Source organism: Alosa sapidissima, chromosome 9 (genome assembly GCF_018492685.1).
Source record: "Alosa sapidissima isolate fAloSap1 chromosome 9, fAloSap1.pri, whole genome shotgun sequence".
Taxonomy (NCBI): Eukaryota; Metazoa; Chordata; class Actinopteri; order Clupeiformes; family Clupeidae; genus Alosa; species Alosa sapidissima.
Genome location: NC_055965.1, coordinates 1,071,331 through 1,099,324, shown reverse-complemented (window position 1 = coordinate 1,099,324; position 27,994 = coordinate 1,071,331). Strand labels below are relative to the sequence as shown.

The 27,994-nt window shown below is 40.2% G+C and overlaps 1 protein-coding gene across 6 annotated transcripts; it reads left to right on the top strand.

The window, feature by feature from the left end:
- On the top strand, positions 1 to 27,974 carry slc8a1a (solute carrier family 8 member 1a). 6 transcript variants are annotated; one of them, XM_042104842.1, is made up of 11 exons: positions 47 to 154; positions 2,898 to 4,750; positions 17,792 to 17,895; positions 18,672 to 18,692; positions 18,932 to 18,949; positions 19,065 to 19,079; positions 20,261 to 20,329; positions 20,959 to 21,086; positions 22,269 to 22,368; positions 26,710 to 26,988; positions 27,188 to 27,974. In XM_042104842.1, exons 2-11 carry the CDS (start codon positions 2,952 to 2,954, stop codon positions 27,562 to 27,564), a joined length of 2,910 nt encoding a protein of 969 aa, XP_041960776.1. In that variant the 5' UTR covers positions 47 to 154; positions 2,898 to 2,951; the 3' UTR covers positions 27,565 to 27,974. The 6 variants fall into 6 exon arrangements, with proteins under 6 accessions (XP_041960780.1, XP_041960776.1, XP_041960775.1 ...); XM_042104841.1 differs by lacking the exon at positions 17,792 to 17,895 and adding an exon at positions 17,128 to 17,234; XM_042104846.1 differs by lacking the exons at positions 2,898 to 4,750; positions 17,792 to 17,895 and adding an exon at positions 17,128 to 17,234 and having other exon boundaries at positions 1 to 154.
- Positions 27,975 to 27,994: the final 20 nt, after the last annotated feature.

The window sequence follows — 27,994 nt, the reverse complement described above, 5'->3', positions numbered from 1 at the left end:
TAAGCAGCAGCCCAGCTATGCTGTCCATGTTTAGATACACTCACCAAGGCCTTGCACTTCAGAAACAATGTGTGTTTCTGTTAAATTTAGAGAGGTTATCGTGTACTCTTCTCTCCCTTAGGCAGTGGATCTCTACTCTACAGGGACTACAGAGGTGAGTGTTTTCTTCTTTGTGCTTTCTTATATCCCCTCCTTTCCACACAATTTTAGCAAACTGGGAATATGGGGAAATTCATACTTTATTAACATGCTTGCAATAAGATGGCAGGTAGGCTAGAGGAAGCACAGATGAAAATATCTGCGCATGTCATTTGTCTTCAGCTATCAGGCGTTGGAAATACTTAAGGCCATGTCAAATAAGTCAGACATATGTGTCAGCAATGTAATGTATACATTCATTTCAGTCTTATTATTACCCAATAAATAACAGGAGACAGTTTGATGAATGAGGCATCTTTGAAAAATGGTTGGTTGGAATTCATAAACATGCCAATGTTCATCTCTACGGGACAACTGAGAAAAATGCAACTGCCATTTGACCCCTATCACACCATATAAAATCTGAATTTATTCATGTCACAGTATAACGGCCTACTACTGTACTAAACTAATCAATGCATACATTGCATGATGAAGCAACCAACCACAGCATTGATAGGATAATGGCAATTGACAATGTTCCATGTGTGTGCAGTGAACATGAAACATTCACTACATGAAAATAAGTGGTGTAAATATGTATGTTATATGTAAATTGGTTAGATAACAGTAAGAATTGAACTCTATTGTTGTATTGGTACAATGTAATGTGTGGTGCTTTCGGGTGCACTCTCTGACAAACCTGTTCCACTCTGACATAACTGCGTATAGCTGAATCATTTGTATAGTGATATATCAATATGTCATCTTTATTTTATTAGTGTATTCAGATCTTCTCAGCAATTACTTATTTAAAGGTAATACCCTTCTTCCTTGCCTCCAAAGTCTATTTATATACAAAAACAATGTTTCAAACCCCAAATGCCTGATTTTAATTTTGTTATATTAGATTTGTGAGACATCCATGGATCGTTTTTAATTATTGTTACTTATTTTTCTAGTTCTCTTCTTTTTAAGAGTAGTGACTACATTGAGAATTACAAAATAAGATATTGAGATGTGAGACACTCTCAGGAGTATAACATGTGCAGGAGTTTGTGCACTTTAGTAACTAGAAAAGTATTCATCATTACATTATGAAAATAGTGCTTTTGGGGGATCATGCTACAAGGTGTGTATGTTCTGTGTATATGAGAGAGAAAGAGGGAGTGAGTGTGTATGTATTCAAAAATGTATTCGCTCATTCTCTCTATGTAGTAATGCAAACTCTCTTCTACCAACATGGAAATGTTCTGTGTGCTTTTCATTATTATAATCTTTTCTGTGAGAATGAGCTGTTTGGCCAGGCTGAGAAGCTCTGGGGACGTCATTTTTGTAGTCCTAACAAAAACAGTGACACCATATTATTACCATAAACTAAAGAAATGAAACATGTATCTCTCTCTCACACACACACACACACACACACACACACACACACACATATATATATATCTCCCACATGCAAAAGGAAATCTATACACGACAACGTTGCTTGTTGACGTACTTTGCACTCTGCACTTTGCCCACCTTTTAAATTAGGGCCCAGGTTTGGAATGTTATCAATACTTTAAGGGTCTGCAGTTGGCCTGCTGATGATATCAATTTACAACTCAAACTCAAATGACCCAATTTAAACCGTGACCCACTCATCAGTACTTAACCTTATTCTGCCCTGTCTCGTCATTTAGTCCTTAGTTTGTGAGACTTAAGTTACATCATAAATATGTTTTACTGTAGTGTGTAATTCTTGTAGTGTGTAATGTTGTTGTCACCCATACTGTATGTAAAATGTAAATCAGTTTTATAGGCCAGGTATACTTGCGTGTACAAGGAATTTGGTCTCTGCATTTATCCCATTAGTGAGACAGACAGAGCACACAGTGAACACACAGTGAGGTGAAGCACACACAAACCCAGAGTAGTGAGCTGCCTTGCTACAGCGGCGCTCAGGGAGCAGTGAGGGGTTAGGTGCCATGCTCAAGGGCATTTCAGCCATGGATGTGGGCATTGGAGAGCTGTGATCAACCACTTCCCCCACGCACATTTTACCTACCGGTCAGAGATTAAACCGACAACCCTTCGGTTCCAAGCCTGAAGCACTAACCAGTAGGCCACAGCTGCCCCATTTTGTCTCCATGGTATCTGTCCTCAAAAGCACTCACAGCTATAGAATTTTTTTAGTTCAGGGGAATTGTCTGAAATTGTTCAGAGATTTGAGAGATGGATTCTACAAGACTTTCAATACTTTTGGAAAGTGAGGCCCAAGATTATGCAGCATTTGAATAAGGTTAGAATATGCATCTCTGGCCTCTCTTAGACTGAACCAAGAATGATAGATAGATAGATAGATAGATAGATAGATATTACTACAGTACACACGTAGGTTACACGTAGTTGAGTTTTTTTTGTTTGTTTTTTAAAAAAAGCAGCAGTCTGTGTTTATGAATAGCTTTCATTCTGGTTTCTCATCAGGCATACTTTTGATGTTTGCCATTACGTTATTTGTTGATAAATAAAATATATCCAAAAGTAGATGTGCTGTTGATGTATTGAACTTTTTATGAACTTTCTAATTAGTCTGTTTTTTCCCTTCTATAAAAAAAACTATAACTATAACTATAATTCATATGGTTCAGATATTTCCATAGTATTTGGACTACTGTTATAATTATTTTTTTGATGTACAGACTTGAACATTCAGACAAAACTTTTCACTGTTCTCTTTTAACCAAGTTTTATCCTTCTCATTTATACAGGGAACCATCAGAACTGTTTTAACTGAAAGGCAAAACACAGATCTGATCAGCACTATGGATAAACAACTTACCTTCTTAATCTCTCTGCAGCTTTGGATAAGTTTTTCTTTTTTTGTACCAGAAACACACTCAACATTGCTAAATAGCACACACTCCTCAGGACAGTCCGAGGGCAATGTGACCACTGGATGTGGGGGCAGTTTTACATGTAAGCCTGGTGTTGTTTTTCCCGTATGGGAGCCTACAGACCCACCTTTTGGAGACATGCTGGCCCGTGCCACAATTTATTTTGTGGGTATGTGCTATATGTTTCTGGGTGTCTCTATAATCGCAGATCGCTTCATGGCATCAATTGAAGTCATCACCTCACAAGAAAAGGAGATCACATTCAAGAAACCCAATGGTGAAATCTGTACCACCACTGTGCGAATCTGGAATGAAACTGTTTCCAACCTGACTCTCATGGCACTGGGATCTTCCGCACCAGAGATCATGCTCTCTGTGGTTGAGGTGTGTGGACATGGCTTTGATGCTGGAGAGCTGGGCCCCAATACAATTGTGGGTAGTGCAGCCTTCAATATGTTTGTCATAATTGGGCTGTGTGTGTCCGTCATCCCAGATGGAGACCACCGCAAGGTCAAGCACCTGCGGGTGTTTTTCGTCACTGCATTCTGGAGTATCTTTGCTTACACCTGGCTGTACCTTATCCTCGCTGTCATCTCCCCAGGTGTGGTGCAAGTGTGGGAAGGTTTGCTTACACTCTTTTTCTTCCCTATTTGTGTGCTCTTTGCATGGGTGGCTGATCGCAGACTCCTGTGTTACCATTATGTGCCCAAACGCTATCGTCTGGGCAAACGGAAGGGCGTGATCATTGAGACAGAGGGTGAGGCAGAGCTCCAGTCAAAAGCAGACATAGAGATGGATGGGCAGATGTTAAACTCACATGCAGAGGAATACTTGGATGGGATTATGGGTGCTGAAGAGAAAGAGATGGACGAAGAAGATGTCCGGATGGAAATGGCTCGGATCCTGAAAGAGCTGAAACAGAAACATCCTGAAAAGGAGATGGAGCAACTCATTGAGCTTGCAAACTACCAGGTCCTCTGTCAGCAACAAAAGAGTCGAGCTTTCTATCGCTGTCAAGCCACTAGGCTTATGACTGGGGCAGGAAATATCCTGAAGAAGCATGCAGCTGACCAGGCTAGAAAAGCTATTGGACACCATGAGATGCGCTCTGTGGTGTCTGACAGCGATCTCTCATCAAAGATTTTCTTTGATCCCAGCACATATCAGTGTTTAGAGAACTGTGGTAAAGTGGCTCTTAATCTAGTCCGAAGAGGTGGTGACTTGACAAGTACTGTGTCAGTGGACTACTGCACTGAAGATGGCACAGCCAATGCTGGGTCTGACTACCAGTTCACTGAAGGTACAGTCATCTTCAGGCCAGGTGAAACAGAAAAGGAGATCCGAATTGATATCATTGATGATGACATCTTTGAAGAAGATGAGCATTTTCTGGTTCACCTCAGTAATGTGCGAGTGATTTCAGCAAGCTCAGAAGCAATCTCATATTCAGACATCAACCATACAGAGACATTAGCCGGCCTTGGTCTGCCCTCAACAGCTACGGTCACAATCTTTGATGATGACCATGCTGGAATCTTTACATTTGAGGAGCCACTGGTTAATGTTAGTGAAAGCATTGGCATGATGGAGGTGAAAGTTGTTCGTACTTCAGGTGCCCGTGGGGTAGTGGTGGTGCCCTACAAAACTATAGAGGGCACAGCTAAAGGGGGTGGTGAAGATTTTGAAGATACACACGGAGTGCTGGAGTTCCAGAATGATGAAATTGTGTAAGTGTCTTTTATATTTTTTCCTTGTTTTGTTTATCATTTAGCCAATTGCAGTCTTTTGTTTAAGAATGGATGACTGTATAATATATATATATAAAGTTTGGATGACTAATGAAAAGTTTTGATAACTAATAATATAATAATAGGCAATGTATATTTTTGAATAGCTAAAAATATATTTTTTCATTTTTTTCATCAATTTAATATTTCTGTATTTAAGTGTTTTTGTTTTTGTCTCTATGATCAAATTCACATTTGATTTATATGTACATGAAGGAAAGGGAACTGGAAAGGCAACTGCTCAACAATTTGAGCATACTAATGAGTACTGCTGCGTCTTTTATGCATGAACAGGTGACATAAGGATATGACAGGATGGTGGTGGCAGATAATCTGTTATCTTCAATATTCCCTAAAACAAATGGCTTAGGCATAAACATACTTCAGAATCTAAGTGTGTTTTTGAGTATCATTGAAATGTGTAGTAGTTTGAAAGCACAGAAAATGACAACAGAATAGTATATTTAAAATGTCAAACTCCTATCATGGCCAGGATTACTGTGAATTAAACAGTAGTGGAGCCAGTTGATAATGGTGACAGGGTCTAGTTTCAGTAGAAAGGAATTAGAAACATTTTGCCTGGTTAAAGACAAACAACTGTGGAAAGGAGTCAGTCATAATTGAACCTTAAAATAGAACCTTGTAGATGTTTCACACATGAATTAAGATGAAAGATCTATTACTATAGAGGTACAAAGACAGAGCCCAGAAACCGAGGAACACTGAAGCAGGCCAGGCCGGCTGGATCATAGCTTCAGCTCCATATATAGACAGAGCACTCTTGTTAAGATGACAAGTTTATATTTCCGGCTTGCAATTGACTGGAGGTGGTACATTTGAAATGTTTCAGTGTCTACAGCCACTGTCCAAGGTGATGCTATGAGGTTTTGTTAAATGTAAATACATGATGTGATTTACTATATGCCTCAAATATTGTACATAAACACCTGGTATATTGTCTAGAGTAAGTAAGGATAAATCATGTTACTTAAGAATACATTTGAACATACTAAGTATGGAGTTGGAATATTACCAGGTCTTCAGAGATGCATATTTACCAGACATATTTAATATCACATTATTGTCATCCTGCTTATTAATCCATTTTATTTTTGTGCCTCAAGACACAGTTAGTCACGTGAAATACCATGTATTTTTAACAGTATTCATTTTTTTCTTTAATACTCTGTCCAAGTATCTAAATTATGCATTCCTTAGTTTCACAAAAATTAAACCTACAAGACAAATTCATAGCCTGTATGATTTGGATATGCACACTTGCAAACAAATGTGAAAATAACACATCTCTGTCCAGATAGGGACAACACAGTTTGCGTTGTTTCTAAGACATTGCTTTTATTCATTTTAAAAGTGTACACTGTGGGCCAGATGTACTAACGCTTTTGCACCCACTTCAGGCGTAGGCCCTATTTGTTTCGCAACGTGCGTGTAAAATCATTGCGAGGTATGTACAAACATTACATTACATTACATTACATTTAGCAGACACTTCTTGACCGAAGTGACTTACATATGTCAGCTATATTACAAGGGATCACATTGTCCCCGGAGCAACTTGGGGTTAAGTGCCTTGCTCAAGGGCACAACGGTGGAAGCCGGGAATTGAACCGACAACTTTCAGCAGTGATGTAGTACTCGAGTCCGGTCTCGAGACCGATTTCTGCTTTCTCGGACTCGACTCGGACTTGTTCCTTCAAAGACTCGGTCTTGACTCGGTCTCGGACCACAGTGGGAGGAGAAGGACTCGTAATTTCAAACCGAGTCCTCGAGACCAACGCATTTTTTTATGTTCATATAAAAAAAAAATCAAAATGAAATTTCACGGCAGCCACGTCTTTGCCCCTTGTTGGCCTTGGTGCCCCCTTCTTTCAATATTCTGCTTTGCGTCTGTTTAATAGCGTTTAAATATATATTTTATTTAGCCTATAGCCTGTCAAAATAATCTTAGCATCACAGCGCAAACTAATTCAGTCTTACACAGTGGAGAAAATGACAGCGCATGGCAAGACAGAAAGTGCGTCCAAACTCACCCATTCTTCTCAGTTGATATACTCGCAATCGCTAAGCCTACTCATCACACAGGCACATGTATCACATCACATGAAAGAGCTTTTTCTCAGCTTTTAAACAATGTTAGCCGCTAATTGCTGTGGTGAACAGTTCGTGAGAAAAGTAAATAATATAATTAAATTTTATCATAACGTCTACATAAAGTGCTACACCCATCTCCCTACCCATTCATATTGGTGGAATACTTCACGAACCCTTCGTTCAACACATGACAAACCATATATCAGAATAAACAGCAGACCTTACCGAACACAAAGGTGTAAAGCAGTCCCCTGTACAGTGAGCCGTTCCAGTGTATTCCGGTTAAATTAAAAATGTAATCTGCAGCAAGGTCTACATTCATGTCTCCAACTTTGGTCTTTAGGTGTGTTTAAATCGTTCTTCTTGATTTCATAACAGGCCAAATACAAAATAAATGTTACAAATATTGCCTAGATATAGGTAAATATTAAAATCAGAGGATATACAGCTGAGTAAGAGTTTGTGAAAGGAGTCTTAATGATCAAAAAATGCTAAGCATGCATCTAGGTTGCATCAGTTTCTTAAAGCTGAGCTGTGCTTAAATTGTTCAATACATTATTCCATAACAGGCCAAATATAAAATAAATATAAATATTAAATATAGCCTAGACATCTAAATATTAGATGATCAGATGATTTACAGTTCTATGTAATATGTCATGTTTCATGTTTTTGTAATGTTTCATACAGTGATTCAGGTCTACTGCTGTGAATAGGCTAAATACAACTTTGATTATTTTTATAGCCTACTACTGTATAGTTAACTTTGGCCTTGGTGCCCTGACATGTGGCCTTTGTGCCCCCCACCAAATATGCCCAACTGAAGGCCAAGTGGCCTTGCCCCTAAAATGGTGAAATTCCAAGCCTGGGCCTAACTGTTGATTATTAATTGGGGTGATATTAAATCATGAATATGAAAACTGACATGTTTTTATGGTCTTGGTCTCGACTCGGTCTCGACTCCTAAAGGACTCGGTCTTGACTCGGACTTGCTTCCTCAAAAACTCGGTCTTGACTCGGACTCGACTGTATTTGAAAACCAACGGACTTGGTCTCGACTCGGTCTCGACCCTTCAAAGACTCGGTCTTGTCTCGGACTCGGCATAGGCGGTCTCGTCCCCATCACTAACTTTCAGGCTACTGCACGCTAGCCCAGCTCCTTAACCACTACACTACCACCGCCCTAGTGGCCGCAAACAGGCCGCAAAGATGTTAAAGTGCAAACTGCCTGTTGCGGGAACTGAAAAGGGCACATTGCGTTTTTCGTGTCATGCATGCATTCATGGGAGGATCCAGAGGAAAGTGGGAGTTTAGCGTAAAGAGATGGGAGGGGAAGCGTACTGTAAATAGCCCCAGCCCCCACCCTCACACCCCCTCAATACCAGCGCAACACTCACCTCCATCATCACAGGCTATCGTACCCCCACCATCACTGGATTTTGCACCCCTCCCCCACATGGCGATCATGAACAATGAGGTGACAACGACCTCAGTCAACAGCCATCAGACACACAGATCCCAGATGCACCCCTCCCCCTCCCCTCCCCTTACACCCCTCACCATTACAAAAGATCAAGTGACAGTCCAACTTAAGAAATTGCGCAGCAATAAAGCAGCTGGGCCTGACAGACTGTGCCCAAGGCTACTCAAGGCCTGTGCTGCTGAACTGGGGGAGCCACTGAAGCACATCTTCAATTTGAGCCTACGCCTTGGACAAGTTCCAACACTGTGGAAGACATCATGTCTCACCCCTGTCCCTAAGAAGCCACACTCTAGTGAGCTTAATGACTACAGACCTGTCGCTCTTACATCACATGTGATGAAGACAATGGAGCGATTGGTCTTAGGCATGCTCAGACCCCAGGTACGCCATGCACTAGACCCGTTACAGTTTGCTTACCAGGAGAAAGTGGGCGTGGACGATGCCATCACTTATCTTCTACACAGGACACATTCCCACCTGGACAAGGGGAAAAGTGCTGTGAGAATCATGTTCTTTGATTTCTCAAGTGCTTTAACACCATCCAGCCCCTCAGGTTGGGAGACAAGCTTTTGCAGATGGGTGTGGACGCTCACCTGGTAACCTGGATTACAGATTACCTGACCGAGCGACCACAGTTCGTCAGACTGAAGAACTGTCTCTCTGACACTGTGATCTGCAGCACCGGAGCGCCACAGGGAACTGTACTCTCTCCAGTCCTGTTCACCCTGTACACATCTGACTTCTGCTACAACACCGAGTCATGCCACATGCAGAAGTTTTCTGATGATACTGCAATTGTGGGGTGTATCAGGAACGGGCAGGAGGAGGAGTACAGGAGCCTGGTGGAGGACTTTGTGCAATGGTGCAAACTCAATCATCTTCAACTTAACACTTCAAAGACCAAGGAGATGGTGGTAGATTTCCGCAGGTCTAAGCCCACTCTGCTACCAGTCCACATTGATGGGGTCAATGTGGAGGTGGTTAGCACCTACAAGTATCTGGGTCTCCACCTGGACAATAAACTGGACTGGTCAGCCAACACTGATGCACTCTACAAGAAAGGGCAGAGCAGGCTGTACTTCCTGAGGAGGCTGCGGTCCTTCAATGTTTGCAGTAAGCTCCTCAGGATGTTCTACCAGTCTGTTGTTGCCAGCGTCCTCTTCTATGCAGTAGTATGCTGGGGAGGAAGCACAAGGAAGAAGGATGTGGGGCGAATTGACAGGCTGGTAAGGAAAGCTGGCTCTGTGGTGGGAGCTGAACTGGAGTGCATCACTTCACTATCTGACAAAAGGACCCTGAACAAACTGATCAACATCTTGGACAATGAGTGTCACCCACTCCACAGCACTATTGTTAAGCAGAAGAGCCTGATCAGCTGGAGACTTCGCTCACTGCCTTGCACAACTGACAGACTGAGAAAGTCATTTGTCCCCAGGGCCATTGAACTGTTCAATGCCTCACTTAAGGGAAGAGGAGAGATAGACTTCTCTGCATAGTCTGTCTGCCTCTTCACCCCCTCCATGTTTGGTACTGTCTGTCCACTAGCCACTTGTACCACTGTCTTTATGCCTCACTGTTTGCGTGCTATATTAGCACATTAGCACATATGCATAACCCCCCCTCCATGCCACAGCCGAACTGTGGCCACACTTATACATTTTCTTAAATAGTTAAATATATAGATATATAGACTTTACTTTACTTTATTTCTGCATTGTTGCACTGTTGACTTACTCATTTGCACTATCACCATGACCACTATCACTATTGCACTACCACCATGACACTCATTCATTCATTCATTCACACAGAGCACCTTAGAGCACCTTACCATACCTTACTATGCACAGAGAATCACAGGCTCAGTCCCTGCCTCAGTCATTGCAAGCGCCTCTGAGATTTATTAATCACCACTATGTGGATACTGTTTTTAGAATTGATTTAGATTAAGTGTTAGTATAATTTGTATTTTTGTCATTTGTATTTTAGTATATTTTTATATATTGTATTAAGTGTTAGTATAATTTGTATTTTAGTATATTTAGCATATTCTTTATCTTCTACTGTCCTTACTGCTTAGTTGTGTTTTTATATTATATACTTTAATTACTCTTTCTGCTGTTAAAGAAAGAATGTGTTTGTGTTGTATGTATGCTGCTGGTGAGACCTTGAATTTCCCCTGGGGATCAATAAAGTATCTATCTATCTATCTAATAGCACCTAATTATGCATTCCATGGTATGTAGGCCTACAAAGACTGCTCTTGAAAGCGCACGTCTATTCTGCGCCTAAATACTTCCGCCTTGTAAAAGCAGGTGTTAATCCAATTGCAGTTCAATGCGTCAATAAGAGAACCTTTCAAAGACAACAGAATCGCTATTTAGAACACCAGTTTTGTAAGTAGTACTATCAAAAGCAACCTTAACTTTCGTTGGCCTTTAGAATGTCTTACTTTCACTTTTGCGTCATTCACTTAAACTTTCCTACTTTCTAGATTTGACCAATTTTCCATAGCCTACTGTACGTCAGGGGCGGACTGGGACCAAAAATCGGCCCTGGCATATTTGGCCCAAGCGGCCCTCAAATCGGTCGGGCACACCTAATTAAATACAAAATCTTTGATTACCATTAAATATGCATATATTTTCAACTGTCATGGAGCACTGAAAGTGATAGGCCTTATTGGCTATCACTCTGACTGATCAGAGGTAGCCATGGAGTACATGATCTCCATATTCAAGTAGCCTAGGCTATACAAGCAATTATTAAAGAAGAGTTTCTGCTTGAATTCAAAGTATCATTTCAAATTATTCAATAGGCTACATTTAAATTATACAATGCTCAACTGACAGCAGCACCAAACAGTTGCTGAAGCCTATGTGTAAAGAGCTAAATTACCTAGATTGTAGTAGACATTAATCACTTTAGGACAACTGAAACAACACAAAATAAATATGGCTGTTGCTGGAAATATTTTATTCATGTAGGCTATACTATATTGCTGGTACATTGTGGAACATTATAGCTACATTAACTAATTATCTTTAATGTCTTCCAGTAGCCTATCGTATAGGTTTCTGTATATTAGTTGGCTTGTGCATGTATTGTATTTTTGAAGCTTCTACATTGGTGTTACTTTTGCACTATTGTCATAGTGACATCTTTTCATGTATGGTATTATTTCATGATCGCTAAACGTTTGATTCTTTTTAATGTTGTCAGTTAACTTCATTCAACTGCGCTTGTATGTAGGCTCTGCCGTTCAGTTGTGGACGTTCGTAAATTGTGTTTATGGGCGGAAAAAGGCAGAGAAAAGCGCAGTTTACACTAGTTTAATAAATGGGTAAGGCTATTTGCACCCCTGGTACAATTAGCAGTGTATGCTATTCGTACCCTGGTGCAATAAGAAGTGAATTCTATTCGTACCCCGGTGCACACAGCAATGTGTCCTATTAGTACCCCGTCTGGTACAAATATCAATGTATGCTATTCGTACCCCGGTGCACACAGCAATGTGTTCTATTAGTACCCCGTCTGGTACAAATATCAATGTATGCTGAACGTCATATTCACAAAATTTCTGTTAACTAACAAACTGACGGTTGTATGTGTTCACTGAACCAAGATTATGAAAATAAAACACAACTTTTCAATCTAAAACTTAATCTGAACAGATATTAGTGCCGAAACGTTTCAGAATTCTTCAGTTTCTGCTGACGAAAAAACGAATGTCCGCCATGTTTTTTGTGCACGTGAGCAACGTCTTTTTGTTGTTATGTCACAGGGTGTGAATAGCTCAGCTGTGTGGCCAAGGCTATTCGTACCAGGGGTGTAAATAGACACTCCGTTAATAAATACGACGGAAACTTGGGCCTGACAGCGTTCACAATCTGCGGTTTGTCCATGACGCTGATAACGCTACGTTCGCAAATGTACGTAGCCTACATCTAGCCCTGTATGTGTTGAAAATAACACAACTTATGTTGTTTCTAACACGTTTGTTTTAAGACTGCAGGTCCATTGGCAGCATAGCTCAATGGTAAACTGCCCTTAGATCACATGACCTGAGAGAGAGAGAGATTCTCTTTTGCTTTTGTATTTTTGCTGAGGTCTTATAAGAAAAGGACCTAAAGGGGGTAGGCTACAATAGCATTATAGAAATGTACTTTGATGTATGTCAATTTGTTACCAATGAGTGTTGTCTTTTTGACCCTCTGATATACGGGTTGCAACCTCAATGCAACCAATGATATACACATGATAGTTTCAGTTCTTCTATTTCAGTTATTGTTAGCCTAATTTAAACTTCTTTAATATATGATTACAAATTGTCAAAAATAGCTAAATCTCTTACATAGGTCAGCTAGATTTGAATTTATATTGGCTCTTTTACAATGGAAAGGTCAATAATTGTTTAATTTAAGTTGATATTAATTCTGTAATGCTACTAGTTTCACTGTAGTTGAATATGCCACCACTTTCTCACATAATATGTATACAAGGAGTTAGACCATCTTGTGTTGAAAGAAAATGTCGGTCTGAGATACCAATTCAGCAGATGTCTGCTTCTTTACCTGCCTTACTCTCTCTGCTGGTCCTGTCTTCTGTTATTGGCACACTTCCAGAGTATGCAGAGTAATATAAACTCAAACATATTTTCCATTACCAAATGAATGGACCGTCAGACAGACTACAGGCCTAAATTGTGTGATGCAGATAGTGCTGTGAAAATCTCCCTGATGACACAACACTGAAATCTCCCTAGAGGATAAACATAAAAAAATATTATTAGAATTTTGAGAGCTTATAGGCCTACTCATGGAGCTTAACAGCTTATTTAATATTCAGTAGAATAATGTAGCATATGTCATATACAACTGTAGGGTTGAACTATTCATTCATTTCTAATTGGATGAGAGGCTTTCATGAGTGGGGATAGCCTATCCCAGGAACGTAGCCGAATCACTCCGCATTTTGTTTTGAATTGTCCAATGTGAATTGTCCATTCATTCAAAGCGAGAGAGCAGTTTATTTCAGACTGTCACATTAGTTATTGAGTGAGTAAATAAGCATGGAATGGGAGGACAAGCGAGTCCAAATGACTGTACACATACAGTACAGCCTCTCTCACTCAATGCCTGCAAAGTGTCATTTTATGTTGCTTGGCACCAGGCTATTGTTATTTATTATATTGGATCTACAGTAAACTTAGCACAACAAGTAAGGGAATTTGTGTTTGGTAGATTATTTCTCTGTGGTAACAATTATTTTTGGCAATGTGGGTGCGCCCATGACAAAATTGCCAAATATTCTCTGCCAATGCCAAACAGCTTATTTAGCCATTGCCTCGTTTGGTGTTTGGTGAATTGGATGATTGATTTTTGAAGAAACAAGACATATTGGAAATTTAACAATTCATTCATTTCACAAACAGGAGCCTCAGTAGTGTGTAGGAGAACCATACACAGCCACAACAGCCTGGCACCTCCTCCTCATGCTGGTCACCAGCCTGTTCACACACTGCTGTGGGCATCCCATCCAATGAGTCCAGAATCTAGACTCATCACTAAACATAACGTTCCTCCACATGTTGAGGTTCCAGTGCACGTGTTGCCAACACCAGCACAAACGAGCCTGACGGTGAAGGGCAGGTCATGGCAGCAGGACTTCTGTTCCGGATTGTCTGGGCAGAGAGCTCAAAACAAGTGTCAATAGCAACAGCAAAATAACCTGTTTGGCAATTTTTCATGGGCGCAACCCACATACTCTAGTCTAGAAATCTACTGTAGACACACCCTAGCGGCAGCAAATTACATTTGCTGCCAGGGCTAGTCTAGCAACTCTCCGTTGGCTTGTGAGCTCGAAAAATTAAACTTCTATCAGGCCAATCAAATCGTGTATAGAGTCGTTAGGCGGGCTTAACATAATGATTGATGGCAGAGTTGCAACGGTTTGGCTTGAATTCCCTGCTACTTGAAAACAAAGAAGATGGATGTTGCTGTTGGCGAACAGTGTGACACGAGATAAGCTTTTTTTAAGTTGGCAAAAGTTTGAACTAGCCAACTAGCTCCACTGGTGGGAAAACGCATGGGACTCATAGCGCTATCCTATTGCGTGCAGAGGGAATTTGAAAGACAACCGATTATCCCGCCCCTCGGAGTGAGCACTGCGAACGGTGAGTGCCCAGATCCTACATTTTAATGTGGGTCTGGCTCGTCAGGCTTCACATACTCAGCACTGCTGCTCATCCCACAAGTGCATGTTTCTTTCACTAACTAAATAGGCTTTCCAACGGTATAAGATTTATTGCCAAAAAGCATTGTTACCACAGAGAAATAATCTACCAAACACAAATTTCCTTACTTTTTGTGCTAAGTTTATTATTTGGGGCAGAGAATGAACAAACAAAAATCTACATGAACTATAGAAAACCCAATTTGATGTTGATGTTTGACTTGGTTTAAACTTGATTAGTTCGAAGAGAAATTCTTGTATAAAAGCAATATTTCAGGAGTAAGAATGGGGTTGGTAAAAGACTACCCATGGATGTGGTTTGGCCTTGCACAAGCCAAAAGCTGAATTCTAGCCGTGGGTATAGGCTATCCATTTCCAACCCAATTCTCATTTGTGCCATATTATTGCTGACATATATACAGCGCTGTATATATCACAGTAGCTAGTAACTGCTAGTAGCATCTCTACATCAGTATATCAGTAGAGACCAAGAACAATATTAACACAGGCAGTCGTACCATGCTTAAGGCAATACATTTGCCTACATAGCCTACATGAGCTATGCACTGAAACAATGAGATAACATGTGTCCAGCAAGTATCCACATGCATTCCAGTTTGAATAATGCCTGGCTATCAAGTCAAGTCAAGTCAAGTCAACTTTATTTATATAGCGCATTTCATACTCAGAGGTCATTCAATGTGCTTTACATAAACAAAAGCAAACAGGAATAGCTGATAAAATCATAGAAGGGCAATAGTTAAAGGATAGTTTAAAAAGTAAAGAATAATAATAAAGATCATAATGAAAAGAAAACATAAAACACACAAGGTAAAATCATTTAAAAATAAAGAATAATTAATAAGCAAAAAAACAAAGGCAAAAGTAGTAAAAAGGTAATAAAAGTAATAAGACAAGGTAGAATAATTTTCAAGGCAGATTCAGAATTTGTAACTCAGCGCAGTTAACAGAAAGCATCTGAGAACAGTTTGGTCTTAAGTCTAGATTTAAAACTGGCTACATTTGGGGCCTTTTTGATTGGTTCGAAAGTTGGTTCCAGAGCTGAGCCGCATAGCAGCTAAAAGCAGCTTCACCATGTTTAGTTCTAACAGTAGGTTTTACTAGCAGGTTTTTCACCTGGGACCTGAGAGGACGAGAAGGTGTGTACTGCTAAAGTATGTCTGAGACATTTAGGTCCTGCTCCATTCACTGATTTATAAACAAGCAGTAGTGCTTTAAAGTCAATTCCGTGATTTACTGAAAGCCAGTGCAGGGACTTAAGAGTTGGAGTAATGTGGTCAGTTCTTTTAGTTTTCATTTTGTTAGAATCCTAGCTGCTGCATTTTGTATCACCTGAAGCTGTTTAATAGTCTAATAGTCACCTGAAGCTGTTTAAGTCAAATGGCAAGAGATATTTGACTCAACCCTTCAAACTGGTACTTACTCTCTGCCATGGTTAGAACTGTCCTCAAGGCACTCATAACATAGATGAAAACAGACAAGAGAGAGACAAGTCACATGAGCTTGAATTACAGTAGCAAATGTACAGACATAAAAGGTCTCACTACTTGACAGCTGAACTTAACAATATGTTTCGCATGTCCAATTAGCTCTTGATTCCAACATGAGTGAAACAGGCAGCTTGTCTTAACATTAGACCAAATTCAGACTTGTTTGGGAAAGCACCCTTCACCTAATACAACGCAAAAGATTGGTTTTCTTTTTGCATATTTCATTGTTGCCATTTATTTTCAACATTCCATCCTGGTTCTTTATCCAATTAATTTCCTGGTTTTAATTTTTTCATTTTTTCTTAGTCTCGATTAGTCTCATTTTCCAGTTACTTTACATTACGTTTGTATTCAATTCGGTTTATGCACGGAAGGCTCTTTAGCCAGTTCATTTGTTTCTGGTGGAGCCGGGTGTGTTGTAGAAGCCGCCGACCCGTTTGGGAGTTTCACCTAGTGAATCAGCACATTACGGTGTAGAAGGATTTATGCATGTGTCAACATTTTTATTGTTATAAGTGTTTGAGTGAACATGCAAGGAGCAGAATATAACAGAAGATGTCGTTACAACACAGCTGACGCTCCACCGGACCCAAATGAGCTGGGTTAAGAGCCTTCCGTGCATGTGGTCCATTTGATCTATCTGACCTGACACATTTTGTCTTTGCCTGTTCCGTTCATATATATGTATCATCACAGGTGGCAGTGGCTTGAAATACTGTATTTGCCACTTCCAAGCAGGAAAAAATATGGTGATATGATGACACTGTAATTAAATTATTATTATTATTATATTTTGAGGTGCTCTCACCAACTCACCAGCCTCACACTTTTCATCACTCTGTCACAGTTTTGTCTTCATTTTGCCTGCCACATTTCATGCCCACACATCTGCTATTTTTTCATGCATCTCTTCCTCTCTGCTTCTTCCCTTCCACTCCTGTCCTCTCTCTCTCTCTCTCTCTCTGTCTCTCTTTTAGCAAAACTTTTCAAATCAATATAATCGACGATGAGGAGTATGAAAAGAACAAGAACCTTTTCATCGAACTTGGAGAGCCACAGATAGTGGAGATGAGTGAGAGAAAAGGTGGGGTGTGCTTTACCAGACACTCCCATGTTCAGACTGACAACCCAGACTGGAGATTTCGCATGACATGACATGACATTTCGTCATTAGTTAAACCCTTGATATTTGTAAACTGTAGTTTTCCAAAACATAGTGCAGTGTCTGCTATGTCATACTTTCAGTATGGTAAATCATTTGTATTGGGTGCAGGGTAGTAAGGTCAGGTTTGATCTTCATTTGACCATGTGGTGTTGACAGTGTGCTGTTGCAGGTAGAGGTGGCTGTTTTTAAACTTCCTGTTCCCATCGGTCTAGACTCCGGATCATGTATCATGTCACTTTTGTGACTGATTTAGCTCATCACTATCTGTCTGGCTGAAACCAGGACACAGAAAAGTGTGTGTGGTTGTGTGTGTATGTGTGTGTGAGACAGAGAAAGAAAGAAAGAAAGAAAGAGAGAGAGCGAGAGAAAGAAAGACAGAAAGAGAGAGAGAGAATGAGAGGGAGATGCTTAATGGGAGGCCCTTACCACAGCCAGTCAATTCCATACGTCATACGTGTGATTTTTTGTCCCAACAGGAAAACCATAACGGTAAAAATACTTGACCATGAAGAATATAACAAACAGGCCAACTTCTACATACAGCTTCAGGAGCCACACTGGAAAAAGCTGCGATGGACAGGTGTGGGAGAGCAGACAAGTAGAACCTCTCTTTTGAATGGCCTGCTCTTCCTTCCACTACTCCCATATGCTTTTTCCTCTCTTGTTTCTTTGGCTCCTTACTCTTTGAGCTGTCCCCTTGCTATTCTACATACAGTATATCACCAAGAGGGATACTCGCAATTCCTCTTCTAATGACAGTGTACCTGTTCAGAGTGGTTGTGACAGTGGCTATGGCCAGTCCACAGTGGGATCACACCTACTGTATAAGTCAAAATACCGGTGACCTTTCAGACCTTCTATATGACACTATATGAGTCAGTCATTGCATGGCATGGCATGGCAGTAGCTGGTCTGGTTTTATTTGGTTTAGGTGGTGTATTGCTGCGCTTAAAAGTTTTGCAGGGTGTCTTTTTGTTTTGACAAAAAGTGGTTATTGTTTTTTTTAGTGTAGTGAGAAGCTTTGTGATGCAGACAAATTGTGCGTTTGGAAAGTCTATGAGTAGGTGGTAGCAGCACAGCACTGTTTTAACATGATTTTACATTAAACAATTTATTCACTTTTACATGATATGTACTGTTTTTGACCTGTACCTGTCATTACCGGTATAAAAAAAATCTATATAGAACATTTATACTGTAATTTCCATACTAAGTAACAAGTAAGTATGTGGTGGACTATGTAGCGTTGATTTGTCATTTTTACTGATCATATTGCTTTACTCTTATTTTCTCTCCTCTGCTGCTTATTTCGGCTGTCCTATATACTTACTGTCTTATTTCCTTCCTGTTGGTCAGCTGTGCTTCTACATGAGTGTGGTAAGCCATATTCTGTTTCTTCATTTCATATGAGAGCACTTTCTCTTCTTTAAGACTTTACTGCAAGTGATGTGTATTCACCACAATAGGTATTCGCCAACAAAAACAAGCTAGGCTGAATTCAGCTGCAAAATTTCTTCAGAATGTTTTGAACTTAAGAAATATAATAAGAAATAATAGCATTCAGAGATATAGTATGTCTGATGGTAGGCTAATTGTGTTTTGCTTTGTGGTTATAGGTGGATTTGTGAAGACAGGTATGCTATGTCATGCAACTATTTTTATACATCATATTAATACTTAGCTAACTGCTTAATTAACAATTTGTTCGTCAGTCACAGTTTTAATGTATTTCATCTTGCCTTTTAATAGATAAAAAGCTTTATGGTAAGAGACTGAATTTAGTGAATTTACTTTTACTTTGAAACTTGTAGTGGGTAGTGGCAAGGGTGGCCTTTACTCATTAACTCGCCCATAACTCATTAACTATTAACCACCTCTGAAATCTCTGTAGTCTGAATGGTCACTTTAACTGCATTCTGTTTTGGTCGTTTACAAATGTTAAATTCTTCGGGGGAATGATTAAATGAAGATGATACTCACCATCAACAGAGAATCCTCATATTTTGCATGTATGATGAAAGATGTTATGGTTTACTGAATATTCACTGACATTGCATAGTAACACAGCTAACATGAAAAAGGAGGCAAGGTGTCACAATGTTCTGAGATACACACACACACATGTATTTGTGTGTGTGGCTGTGCATGTGTCTGGGTATGTGCTAGTGCAAAAGAGTTATATTTTTGATTGCAACATTATGTCATGCATAGCACACACTGCTTACATCAAGAACACCATCATCCTCCTGCATGTGTGCATAGCATGTCTGAGATAGAGCGCCCACTCCTTCCCTTTTTATTATGTCATGCCTGCTTTAGAATTTCTACAATCTTGTCAAATGACAGGATGTTATAATGTGTGCTGTTGTTTTGTTATCTGTTTCCAAAGTCTTTATGATTCATGATTTATTGTTCTAAACATATTTTGCACAATGCATTATCAATATCCAAATCTACTTCGCCCACCAGTATGGCTCAGCATTAGTCACTGGTGATAATTTGTTCTTAATAAAATACAAAAGGGAATTAACTTTTCTGTCTGTTCAGTTAAAGGGCACTCGAGCTAAGAGGGGGATTATACTATTTCTTGCCCTTGACATAAACTTACAGTATGTGCGCTTGCTGCATAAGATTTAGGTACCAGTAGAACAGCTCCGGTGCTCTGGTGCAACATAATGAATCCAACAATAGCTATTATTAATTTACTGTTGTGACAGTGAAATATTCTTGAACACAATGTGTAAAGGAACCCAATTTTAGAGTAAATGACAGACAGCCTCTCAATCATGTGGATTGGTCTCCAGGCTAAAGTTACACTCTGGATTTCTCCACAAAATGAAAAACATCAGCTCTCCATTAAATAAAAAAGAAGAGAGTTAATTAGACAAACACAACTGCACATCCACCTCTTATCCTACTCAGCCAAGTGTCTCTAACATCATCAGGCAGGGACATCTACCGGAAAGTGCAGGGCCGAGATAACCACATCCCCTCCACCATTATCAACATAGCAGGTATACATCTATTTCCCTTATTTCTACTTTCAAGTCTACTTCTGTCCATTCATTATTAGTCACTTAACTTTTTGCATGTTTGGCCAGATTTCTGGTGGCACTTCTCCTAGTCATATACCTTTGGATATAATATAAGATTTATCTTAATCTTGGATTTAAAATCAGTTAATAACAAGTTGAAGTAAGTAAAGATGTCTACTAAGAAGCTTCTATCACGTTTTAGCTATTTGCATGCTACTTTGATACACTTTAATGCATGTTCCTTAAAGGTGCTCTAAGCAATGCCACGCGGTTAAAGGGGCTCTAAGCGATGCCACACGTTTTTAGGCTAAAACATTTTATGTCACTTACTGCAAACCTCACCTAACCAACCGCTAGCTGTCTGTGTCCTGAATACACTGTAAAAAAAATGCTATCTCTATGGACAGCCCAGGCTCCAAAAACGGCAACAAAAACAATCTGGGCAAACTTAGCCCATAAAAACATAACAAACAACGAACAGTTCATTTTTGCTTGTGTTAGTCCTGAAGGGTGTTTGGCTTACTAACTTTGTTATGTCCTTGTTTGCTGAACTGTCCAACTCTAACCGTATCCATCTCTGTCTACCTGCCTGCTCCTCACTTTCTCAGAGAAAAGGGATGAGATGGCCATGTCCAAGAAAGAAGAAGAGGAGCGACGTATTGCAGAACTCGGGCAGCCCATGCTAGGAGAGCACGTGAAACTGGAAGTGATCATAGAGGAGTCCTATGAATTTAAGGTATGATGCTTTCCCAAGAGAACTAAACAGTCTGGACATGACAGTTCATAAATGTCACAGTTTTTTGTTGTTATCGTTATAGTTATTGTTCTTGGTGTGAACGACCCTTTACAGTAAATGATGCTAGTTAATGTAAATGAGTGATTCCGGTTTTGGATCAAATGTCCATGTCCCAATGATTTCCTTACTCTTATTCTTTAATACAATTAGACAAATATTTATAACAAATCAATTGTATTATGTGTTTAGGTGTTTTTAATTGCTTTTTTTACGCCTCTTTCAGGCATCTTTTTCTGTGGTATATGCCTTCAATTCAGCAGGTCCCCAGAATGCAATGTAATCAACTTCCTCTATATTATAAAATGCTAAAAACGTCAACTTATTCTGTATTGCTTTGATAGACTAGGGTACACTTCCTTTAGTCAAGGAAGTAAATCTGGTGAAACTATATTTGTTTTTTTTTGTAGTATGATATATTATATGTCCCCACAGTCCTTTTCCATTCTGTTAGTCTGTATTTTCCTGCCTCCCAAAAAATACTACAAATCCATATAGCCATTTGCAGGAAGAGACAACAGTTGTTTTAGAAGGGAATGCAACTGGAAAACTGAGGAAAGCTCCAACAGTCACTCTCATCTTTATTTTTCTCAATTTCATATGACACACCTGCTTGAGGCACCCGTAAAGTTCTACCCTGTTAGTGTATATTATGGAAAATGTTTATCAAAAATATAAAATATTTTTAAAAACATGTTAGAAATAGTTATTTAAGTTCTGTTCATATGTAGAGTGTGCTAGCTAAATGTTGCTCACTCAAAGAGCTAGAGCTAACTTTCCACCCTGTAAGACTATGTCTATATATAATATTTTCAGCCTCTGAGCTTGGCCAACATGCATTCCTCATATCTAAGTGTGGCACTGTTCTGACAAAATGTTAAAAACATCAAAAACAATAACTTGAATTTTCAGAAAATTGTAAGCCAAAAAGCACATCCAAAACAGGAATCACCCAAATAACTAACATAATAGTTGATGTATAATTGCATACTATTAGGAGAGAGATTTCCCAGTCAGCCTTTGTAAACATAGCTGATCTAATTAGATTTCCAACAAATGTGTTATGTGGTGCCAACCTTTTTATGTGTCTTCTTTGTGGGTGTGGGTGTCTGTATGTTTCCTCAGAGCACAGTAGATAAACTGATAAAGAAAACCAACCTGGCCCTTATAGTTGGCACGAACAGCTGGAGAGAGCAGTTTGCAGAGGCAATTACTGTCAACTCGGGTAAGTTTTGGGCAGCCTGTTGGCCTCTTTTAAATTGATGATGAGAAAAGATGATACATTTGTTTTTTTCTATACACATGTTATTCACATTAATCTTTATTCAATCCAAGAAAAACACCAATCATTGTCATCATTATCATCTTCAATGAAAGTCACTAAACAAAGGGGCTATGTGTTTGCTTCTGGAGTGGTATTGCATAATAGCTGTTCTGAAGATGACATGTTTGTTTTGAGCCTAAAGTCAAAGGTATACAGGGAGAACAGGAAGAGAGGACAGAGAGGACAGTCCCTTGGGGGGCCCAGGACAGCTGGCCGTGGGTTGATTGTGTACGCGATTGTAGCGGACTGCATTTCCAGGCAGTAGTGGCCCACTGGCACTGGAGGGAAACTCACAAGTGCACAGCTGAGAGCTACCTGAGTGGGCTCCCATCAGGCTGGCAACATTTAGGTTTTAAAAGCGGGTGAAGGAATCATCCGAAGCCCAACTTGTGCTCATACACATCTGTTCTATGGATATGTCTTTCCAAACTACCCAGGAGGCAGCCATGCTCCTTCCGGAGTGGGGGAGGAACACCTGAGGAGTCATACACTACATTGATGGCCTCGACCAACCAGTGGGAGAAATGTTGTTTCAATGGCCCATAACCAGTAGCCTGGGCTACAAAGCAGATGAACAGCTGTTCGGTCTTGCCGGGTTGCATTCACTCGGTGTAGGTATACAGCATTCTCACCAGACTGAGTTTGTGCCAAAGCTTCTCCTGCTATATGTCAGGGCAGAAGGTGGGCAGATTCTACGGGCTAAGGGCTGAGGTCAGCATCTTAGGCTGGTAGAAGGAATTCTGGTGCAGGACGACTGTAGAGTCATCCATTGCAAAGTGTATGCAAGTAAAGGAGCCATTAGTGCATAAACACATCCGTTCCCAGTGACAGATTATTGTTGTGAATCAGCAGGGGCGCAGGAGGCATGGGGGACGTGGGGGATATGTCCCACACAGTGCTGAAGAGACAGCCGTTGTCCCCCTCACTTTTGATAAGGAAAAAAAGCCTTATAGGTACGCTAAATAAATAATAACATATAGGATTTGCGCTAACTGTAAAACTCCCCATTAACAGCATCACATCACTAACCACAGCCATCTACAGTACTGTAAGACTGCACAATCTCATATTCACTGTTGGATATCTGAAGCCAGTTTGTCTACTAACAATCATAAAATAATCCAGGCTACTTGCTTAGCATAAATCATTTATCATCATCTTTATTTGAGGCAGGCTGGTATTCAAGGTAGGTTTTAGACATGCATTTCGTTTGGAGCGACATGCATACCCGTACGCTGTAGGCTATCAAAAGCATTTTCGGTTTGGTTTGGGATTTAATGTACTTTTGGACTGTTTGATTATATTGCTAAATGTTGGGACTGATGGGCACTGAAATCTGGAAGATATTTGATGGTTCACTGTTAAGTTTCATGCAGTTGAAAAAGTGTCGGGATTTCCACTGCTGTTTATTGCGAGACAAGGCAGCCCTTCATTGAATAGGGGTTGTGCTGTAATGTAAACCTTTTTGCGTAGCCAAGTAGCCTACATTGAGTTATTGTTTAATTATGCATGATTTAGTATTTTTGTTTTAAATAAAATTCGTAGGCTGGAATGCCTTGAGTCGCAACAATTGTGTTTAAATGTAGTAGGCTTCAGCCTCTGGCAATTAGCTCGAAAGGGGCGGCAAGAGAATGAGCTTGAGAACGTGTGTTGGACACCCATGGTAGGAAAACGACTTTTCTTTGTCAACCGAAGGCTATTAATCCAAACAACATAAGACAATACAATACAACATATAATAAAATATTAAGAAGAGGTTATTTCATTGACTTAAATCGAACAATGTCTTCTAGTGGACTGATGGCAATTGTTGGTATGGTAGGCAATTGTTACCCCGTCTTGTATATGGGAACCTGCCTTTATTTGTCCTGCTATAAATAGAATCAATCCCGGGCATAATTTGAGGATTTATGGTAGCCTAGTGCTCAACTCCTCCTGCTCAACATGACGTTAGCTGTTATGTTTATGATAACAAACTCAACTAGCCTACTTATAAACTCGTTTTCACTAGCCTAACTATAAAATACAAGTCTATCAATGTTTTTGTTCTATGACATTTATTTCAAACATAATTTCAAGACACAAATTGGATAAATATTAACTGCAAACACACAGTGGAGAGTTGATTTGGTTTATACCAGACAATTTAAGTAGGCCTAACTAGGCTATTTGATCATGTAGTCTATGTTTGGATCATAGGCATGATGATTCATTCATGGCTTCATAAAATATCAACATCCCATGTTGCTTTTTTCTACCATTAGAAAGTAGTGACCAGTATTCTACCATTGGCCCAAGTAGTTTGTTTGAAAACAATCAATGGTATTATCTTAATATTCTGGCAAGTTTAAAATATGATGGTCAAAAGTGGGCCAGAGGTGGCAATCCGATATCTGGCTCACTATGGGTTTGTGTTCACAATTTGGTCCCCCTCACTTTCAAAATATCTCCTGCGCCCCTGTGAATCAGGAACCACAGCTCACAGTGGGTAGTTTCCCTCAATGTGAACAGGTCCACCTGTGCCACATTGAAGCAGACCCATACGTTCACCACAACTTGGGTGTTTCAGGCCCCATTCTGACTGGTGTGGGCAGCCTCTGAACAGAATGGCCCGCACCAGCAATCTGCACACCAGGTAAATATATCACATGAATTGATAGCAGATGCATACATGTCCATAACTGCAATCTCCTCACCAGGTGACAGAGCTGTGGGAAAAATAGTCCACCAACGTGACCGTGATCATTTTGATCAAAACTTGACAAACTGACAGTATAGGGCTTTAATATTTCAGCGTGAGGAACATGGTGTATAGTTAACACATCAGGCCCCCAGCTGTGAAGCGAGGCGTCCGTGGTCACAACCATGCCCGTGTGCAGTGAGTCCCAGGAGCGCTAGGAGGACAGTGCTTCCCACCATAGCCACGGGGACATGCAGGCTGTTGAGTCAGTCTTGGAGCTTGTGCATGTGCAGCCTAGGGCCCTGCTGCTGATGTGTTGGTGAGGAGGCCTAGATGCCTCTGCCTGCAATGAACGCTGACAGTGTGGACAGGGCTGAATCGCACCAGCAGTGTAGGGAAGTTACTTTTAAAAAGTAAAAAACTTTTAAAAAGTAGTGTTTGCTCGTTACTTGTTACTTCTTAAAAAAGTAACCCGTTACTTTACTTAGTTACCAGTACCCTCTATGGAAAGTAAATTTGTACGTTACTCGTTACTTTTATGTTGCTCGACTGGGCGGAACCCAATATCTGTTCTTAAATGTGTAGGCCTACATAAAGGTTCTACTATGGAGGACATTGGTGGAAAGCTAGTGCAAATCGTATCAATAGGTTAGCAGTTGAGTTAACGGCAGTGGACAACAGTTTCTCACCAAGGCACAGTGTACCCCTTACATTCCTCCTTTTAGTTTCAACAAGTTCGAAGTAATGGGAATACCTCCATCCCTCAGAAGTTAGGCTTCTCGCTTGCCATGATTGCTCTTCATGCTACCAGCTTCTGTCACGTAATAGGCTACCGTGTGGAGCTCGTGACTATTGCACAAGTGCGCAGCTGAGAAAGCAGTGTCGCTGTCAAATCTGTCCTTGGGAAATGTAACGTTGCGCTGAATTGAAAAAGGAGCTAAGTTTCATTACCAAATGTTCAGTAGTAGCGTGTTACACTACTTTTTACCCGTAAAAGTAGTTACGTTACTGTAACATGCTACTTTTTAACGCGCTACTTTTTAACACTCTACTTCGTAGCGTGTTACACACAACACTGTGCACCAGGCAGGCACAGGCATTTACGGAAATCCGCCTGCATCTTTTGAGTCAACTTGGCTATGAGTGTCTTGATAATCAGCTTGGTTTAAGTGTCTCGATGGTCACTGAAGAGATGAAAGAGGATTAGTGAATTGATGGGAGATTGCTTAGATTAGATTAGATTAGATTACGTAGATTAGATTCAGAGCCATGATGTCATGCAGAGATGACTTCCCATTGGTTAACGTTGAGTGAACTCGATTGAAAGAGAACTCTCATTTTTCAAAATAGCATCTAATCTGTGGGTACAACATTGTTTTTTCTGCTGGTCAGTGCCATCATAAAGTGGCTGTGGGCAGTACAGGGATTATGTGCACATTCTTGAGTAGAACATATCAGTTTTCTAAATCATAGTCCTCTATGAAGGGAATTAATGAATATATCAGAAACCAATAATTTTCCTTTTTCTCTTTCCTTTCTTATACATAATTTCATATTCTTAGGGGATGATGATGATGAAGATGACAATGGTGCAGAAAGCAAACTCCCCTCGTGTTTTGACTATGTCATGCACTTCCTCACCATCTTCTGGAAGCTTCTTTTTGCCTTTGTGCCGCCCACTGATTACTGGAATGGCTGGGCATGCTTCGTTGTGTCCATTGTCATGATCGGGGTCCTCACAGCTGTCATTGGTGATCTGGCCTCTCACTTTGGCTGTACCGTTGGCCTGAAAGATTCGGTGACAGCAGTGGTTTTTGTTGCCCTAGGAACCTCTGTACCAGGTAAAAAGAGTTTCCAGTTATATTACAGAAATAATAGAGGATAATAGATTATGTCATTACATTACTGGTTACTGAACATCCAATGAAAACAACAAAACAACAAATCCCATCTACAGTTGCACAGATTTGGGCTGTATCCTTGCAGTTCAGCAATGTTTATTTAGCATGTACAACACATCATCTCTTTCTCCTCTTCCAGATACATTTGCCAGTAAAGTTGCTGCAGTACAGGATCAGTATGCAGATGCCTCCATTGGCAACGTCACTGGGAGCAATGCTGTCAATGTCTTCCTGGGCATTGGTGTTGCATGGTCCATTGCTGCCATTTACCATACAGCAAACGGGAAAGCATTCTATGTGGATCCTGGAACACTGGCATTCTCTGTCACACTATTCACCATCTTTGCCTTCGTTGCCATTGCTGTCCTCATGTACAGACGTCGACCTGAAATTGGGGGGGAGCTTGGAGGCCCACGATTACCCAAGATACTCACCACCACCCTCTTCTTTAGCCTGTGGCTTATGTATATTATTTTCTCCTCTCTAGAGGCCTATTGCATCATTAAGGGTTTCTGAAGCAGTCCACTGCAGAGAAAGGGATGACGATTGGGATGATAAGGACACAGGACAACAATGTGACAATATGAAAAATATTGCATAATCAATATAGTAATATTGATATTAATAATAGACCTACTTTTTGATTTTGTTGTTGTTCACATTTGAAATATTGTTTTACTTACTACTGATGTTGTTTATGAGATTTTGATGGGGGATGTTCTCAAAATAGTAGAAGTAGTGGTAATATGCTTAGAATAGTATTATAGAGGGTGTCTAGTGTTTCGAAAATATGACAACTATTATTATCCACAGATCCAATACAGTATCTGGGTAGGGTCCATCAACAAGGAGGCTTCAGTTTAGATGACATTTTGTAGTGAATTTAATAGCTTGCCAAAAAACATTAAAAACAAATTGGTTATTGACTATTGTTTGCAGTAAATTA